The 5,956-nt window shown below is 32.9% G+C and overlaps 1 protein-coding gene across 1 annotated transcript; it reads right to left on the reverse strand.

Moving 5' to 3' along the window:
• Positions 1–962: 962 nt before the first annotated feature.
• spic (Spi-C transcription factor (Spi-1/PU.1 related)) lies at positions 963–3,721 on the reverse strand. Its single transcript, XM_073837773.1, has 5 exons — positions 3,656–3,721; positions 3,103–3,190; positions 2,850–2,971; positions 2,655–2,751; positions 963–1,655 (listed from the first exon to the last, which is right to left on the reverse strand). Exons 1-5 carry the CDS (start codon positions 3,719–3,721, stop codon positions 1,168–1,170), a joined length of 861 nt encoding a protein of 286 aa, XP_073693874.1. The 3' UTR covers positions 963–1,167.
• Positions 3,722–5,956: the final 2,235 nt, after the last annotated feature.

Raw genomic sequence — 5,956 nt, forward strand, 5'->3', positions numbered from 1 at the left:
TTACATTTTTGTGAAGGAAGTCACTTATCTCATTAAGGTCGCATTTGTTTTATTACAAAACAAACAAACAAACAAACAAAAAAACAGTAGTATTGTACAATATATTACAATTTTAAATAACTGTTTGCTGTTTTAATGTGTTTAATAGTGCTGGGTCGTGATTAATCACAATTGATCGCATCCTAAATAAATGTATTTGTGTACATAATATACAGTATGTGTGTTCTGTGTATATTTATTATGCATATATAAAGACACACACATACAGTATATATTTTGAAAATATTTACATGTATATATTTATATTCATATAATTGATATTATATATAAATATATTTAAAATATGAACATAACATATTTTGCTTAAATATATGCATGCATGTGTATTTATTTATATATACATAATAAATATACACAATACACACACATATATTATGTATGTATGTATGTATTTTGGATGCGATTAATCACGATTAATCGTTGCCCAACACTTTAAAAAAAATGATTTATTTGATATAGAAATCTAACATTATAAATGTCTTTATTGTCACTTTTGATCAATTTAATGCATCTTTGCTGATATATTTTTTTTTTCTAATTTCTAATCACTGCAAAAAATGCTTTTCTTACTTAGATTTTTTGTCTTGTTTCCAGCCAAGAAACACTTGTTTTCTAGACGAGTAAAAATTATTATTATTTTATTATTTCAGAAAAAAACAAGCCAAAATTAAGTGATCTTTTGGTTAGAACAAGCAAAATAATCTGCCAATGGGGTAAGAAAAAAAAAATCTTATTTCAAACAGAAACCAAGATTATTTTTCTTACCCCACTGGCAGATTATTTGGCTTGATTTAAGCAAAAGCACTTAATTTTGACTTGTTTTTTTCTGAAAACAAGATAATTTTTACTCATCTAGAAAATCCTTCTTGATTTAAGAATTTTTTAGATATTTTGGCTGGAAACAAGACAAAAAAAATAGTAAGAAAAACATTTTTTGCAGCGTTTTAACAGTATAACATCCTATTTACATGCATGCACTCATTTCTAATGCACTGTAGGCATTTCTGTCAATTTTTACTACAAGTCAAAGCTTATTTTAAAGAATCTCCCTTGTAAAAGACAGAACTTTCAGAATTCATGGAATGACAGGGATCAGCTCTTTGAGAATCACTGAGCTGGAACGCCTATTTTGGGGTCCTCGTGCATTGTCAGCACAGTAGCAAGATCGTACTCGCCCTGGTAAGAGTACTGGCCATACCAGTAATGGCAGTCTGGTAGAGGAGAGCTGTAGTAGACGTGCTCCGCAGAGCCTTGCTGATGAAGGGCCACGTCTCTGGATGAAGGGCCTGAGCTGTAGCCTGGGATTGAGCTCAATCGCTGCAGAATAGCCGGATTAAACTGATAAGTGAGCTTGCGACGCACTTTCACAATCTCACCCGTGCGGCTGTAGTTGCGGAGAGCGCGTGCCATTTTCTGGTAGGTCATGGTTTTGCGGTTGCCCTTGCGTTGACCCCAGCATTCGGCCAGTTTTTCTTTATTTTTTGAGATGAAGTGGAAGATGCCGCTCCCTCGGTCTGTCCACTGGATTGAGTCGCCCATGTTGTCGTCATGTAGAGCTTCATGCAGATATTCATATAAGCGTAGCTTCTTACGACCTAATGAGGAAGAGGAATATATATGATGCATTCAGCACTTCTGTATTGTAAAGAAATCAACTTTGTTGAAAACCATGAAGCATGAAAATGCAGTACAGTCAGTTTTTAGGACGTGCATGAGTATGTTAATGTGTGTGTTTATTATTTAGGTTATGATTTGTGACCCTGGATCACAAAACCAGTTTTAAGGGGAGACACTGCAGGCAAAAACACAGTTTTTGTCATCCACCTGTCAAGTTTGAGACTTTGGGCTTTTTGGTTTTTCATAAGTGGGAAGAAAACATCCAAAAAACACTGTGTTTCAAAACAAGTGTTTCTTTTATAGCACTTTATCTATTTGTGTCAATAGATTGCAATTAGAATACATATTTTTAAAGGCTGTTTTCGCGAAATATGTTTTTTCTTCTACACTAAGCCATAAATCTCCACTTCAGTAGCACTTACACACACCAAACTTTACGTTCCTGTCCATATCCCGAAGAACATTTTATTTCCCCAAAATTGTTTCCTTTCTGTTCTAGGTTTTTTTTCTGAATAAGGGTGTGACGAAATTAGAAACCCAAAATTCCCTCTGTGAAAGTTAAAATGATCAAAATGATCAATTTTTCTTTTATGCCAAAAATCATTAGGATATTAAATAAAGATCATGTTCCATGAAGATGTTTTGTAAAAGTTTTTACCGCAAATATATCAAAATGTAATTATTGATTAGTATTATGCATCTCTAAGAGCTTCATTTGACAACTTTAAAGGTGATTTTCTCAGTATTCTGATTTTTTTGCACCCTCAGAATCCAGATTTTCAAATATCTCGGCCAAAAATTGTCCTATACATCAATGGAAAGCTTATTTATGCAGCTTTCAGATGATGTATAAATCTATATTTCAAAAAATTTACCCTTATGACTGGTTTTGTGGTCCAGGGTCACATTTACAGTTTAGAGACTCCCATATATTGAATTATTACATTTTCAAACACAGAGAAATTTTTTTTTTTTACCTTTTCCGTGGCGCTGTGGTAAATTTGAGTAAAATGCTGAAGACTCAGCAGAACACAATGGCCCCAGAGACACGTCTGGCACAATGTGAGGCCATGTCTGCTGATACAGTAGAGAGTGAAGCTTTGTTAGTCACAAATAAATAAGTAAACGTATCGTCTTACAGTTTTAAAAAATTGAAAAAGTTGTGAACTTACTGAGGATTCATTCCAGTCATACACCGGTCCTGGGGGCTCAAAATGAGGTGTGAACTGATAATATGAGATGGCATGTCTCACCGAGGACTGTTGGCTTTCCAAATTCTCATAGTATTTGTTTTCTGGAATAAAAAATGTAAAGAAAATTTGTCAAAATGCTTTTTTATACTTAATGATATTGCATAGTAAATTTAATTTTGTGACATTTATATTATTATTTATTATGGTATATCATTTTTTTATGTATATATACCATTGTCAAAGTGTCGTATCTGAGAGTGACGCTGAATTACATCAATTGCGTCCTGAAAATCCTGATTGATATCATTTTCGAGAGATCCCTGTAAGAAATTATTAGGATTATATTAGTATTCCGTCTTGCTTCTCATTAAAAACTTAAAAATGCAGAATGCTTATGAAATAAACTGTGGTATCTGATAAATAAATAATTAAATAAACCACATATAAAATAAAGTAAAATGAAATAAAATATTAAAATAAAATAAATTGCATCAAGTTTTAAATATTAAAAGAAAAAAAGAGTACATAAAGCAATGTATAAGAAGACTGATACAGCTTGAGTCAAAAAAAACTCACCATTCTGGCTTTGGAAAACCTAATTCTGCATCTATGTAGACCTCAACTATGTTCAGCTGGAAATATCCTCTAGTCTCAGTGATTATATGCGGACAGATATATTGTAGAAGGACTTCTGTTTTACTGTCCAACTAAGCAATGCGGCCTGTTATATACATGGGGCCATTTAAATGTGCCACGTCAACATAACATGGAGCAGTCAATGATACTTTACTTCTCTTTTTGGAAATGAAGACCAGGTAGAACTCATAGTCCCTGGATTCTATAATCTCCATATCTCCATCCATGAAAAAGAGAGAGAGAGAGAGGGAGAGGGAGAGAGAGAGGGACTAACCACAAGTTTATCCAGGATTCCCTTCTCCTTTGTGAAAACATTTGCATTTCTGGTCAGAAGCTGTCAACGGCACTTTAGTTTATTGGTCCTGTAAAAATGTATTGAGAGGCACCAAACAATAACTGATCTGATAATCACAGCAAAAAGAAAAGCCACAGGATGCTGGGAAATTGCATCTGAGGTGGGGCATCTCAAGAAAACAAGTGTGATGGAAAACAACTTTTTTTTATATGGATTTCCTTGCATGCGTAAGAAAGAATGGCACGTATTCAACACTGTTTTATTTATTTTAGCCAGATTCTGTGAGTGTGAATAAGTATTTGCGAAACGTTCTTTTCTTACAAAACAAGCCTAGACGCAACACTACTGTAAACAGGAAAAGAAAGACTTATCTTGAGTACAAACTTTGTTTATCTGTCAAATTCTGTTCCATTTTAATGCGTTTCATTTGTTTTTGCCATGTATTGTTCTGAGCTCATAAAACAGCAGTTAAAGCATTTCACCTTCTCATGACACAAGTTTTAAATATCAACTGACTGGCTCCTGTAGTTCCCCTTTCAGGTGTGCAGAGAATGAAAGTACAGAGGCTTGCTGATAAAAGAACCAGGTGAAATTTATGAGACCTCAGCAGTCCATTCGACTGAGATTACCGCTGTGTCCTTACAAATAATCTATATGCTGTTTGGTAGAAAATTTATGGCCTCAAACTGTGTAAATAACTAATCTTCTTAACAGTAGTTAATAGGTTACACTGGCAAAATGGCTAGTGATTTCTGTGGTAATTTACATCAATATGCTGTTAAGTTTGTTGTATTTTGTCCACTTGAAGCTGTCAAGATAAGAGTCAAGAAAAAGTCTTACATTTTATCATGTAATCAATACTTGTCCAGTGAATGTCCAAATGAATGTCCACAATAAACACTTGTCAAACATCAAATGTGAGTGAAAATGGGCTTTGGCAGGTAAGTTTTGCTTAAATAGGAACTAAAACAACACTTGAGCAATTACAACAATATACAAATAATCTCCTAATGAAAACATCTGCCACAACTTGCTCAACTTCAATCAATACGCTATCGTGTACTATTGGGTGGAAATGTATGGCCGCAAACTGTGTAAACAACTAATCTCACTGACAATCTGCTATATTGTGGATCACCTGGCATGGTGATATGTGCTGTAATTTGCATCAACATAGATGTTGAAAGAAATGTCTTATACTAAGTTTGCAAAGTCGGACCTTTTTTCTCAAGTTGCGTTTTACAAACTTGCAATTCTGACTTCTTTTCTAGAATTGTGATATAAACTTGCAATTGTGAGTTATAAAGTCAGAATTGTGAGATATAAACTCAAAAAAGACTGAATTGTCAGAAAAAAGTCAGGATTCTGAGATATAAACTAGCAATTGTGAGAAAAAAAGTTGGAATTCCAAGATATAAACATGCAATTGTGAAAAAAAAAATCAGATTCGCAAGAAAAAAGGTCAGAATTTATCAAAAATACAGTTAAAGAGTAATATTGTCAAATTTGTATTGAAGCTCTTTTCCACCACTGAATAAAAATAAAAAAGGTCATTTTTACCTCACAATTCTGACCTTTTTTCTCAAGTTGCATTATACAAACTTGCAATTCTGACTTCTTTTCTAGAATTGTGATATAAACTTGCAATTGTGAGAAATAAACTCATAATTCTGTGAAATAAAGTTGCATTTCTGAACAAAAAAAAAAAAAGTCAGAACTGTGAGATATAAACTCAAAAAAGTCTGAATTGTCAGAAAAAAAAGTCAGGATTCTGAGATATAAACTAGCAATTGTGAGAAAGAAGTTGGAATTCCAAGATATAAACATGCAATTGTGAAAAAAAAAAAATCAGATTCGCAAGAAAAAAGGTCAGAATTGATCAAAAATACAGTTAAAAATTAATATTGTCAAATTTGTATTGAAGCTCTTTTCCACCACTGAATAAAAATAAAAAAGGTCATTTTTACCTCACAATTCTGACCTTTTTTCTCAAGTTGCGTTTTACAAACTTGCAATTCTGACTTCTTTTCTCAGAATTGTGATATAAACTAGCAATTGTCAGAAAAAAGTTGGAATTCCAAGATATAAACATGCAATTGTGAGAAAAAAAAAAAAAAAAAAAAAAAATCAGAATCGCAAGAAAAAAAGTCAGAAT

Source organism: Garra rufa, chromosome 4, assembly GCF_049309525.1.
Source record: "Garra rufa chromosome 4, GarRuf1.0, whole genome shotgun sequence".
Taxonomy (NCBI): domain Eukaryota; kingdom Metazoa; phylum Chordata; class Actinopteri; order Cypriniformes; family Cyprinidae; genus Garra; species Garra rufa.

Bases quoted from the DNA above. Each gene is read 5' to 3' on its own strand.
- spic (XM_073837773.1), bottom strand. From the start codon at position 3,721: ATGGAGATTATAGAATCCAGGGACTATGAGTTCTACCTGGTCTTCATT. The intron at 2,752-2,849 runs GTAAGTTCACAA...CTGTATCAGCAG, and splicing joins ATGACTGGAATGAATCCTCA to ACATGGCCTCACATTGTGCC. The intron at 1,656-2,654 runs GTAAAAAAAAAA...CTTCCTCATTAG, and splicing joins ACCACAGCGCCACGGAAAAG to GTCGTAAGAAGCTACGCTTA.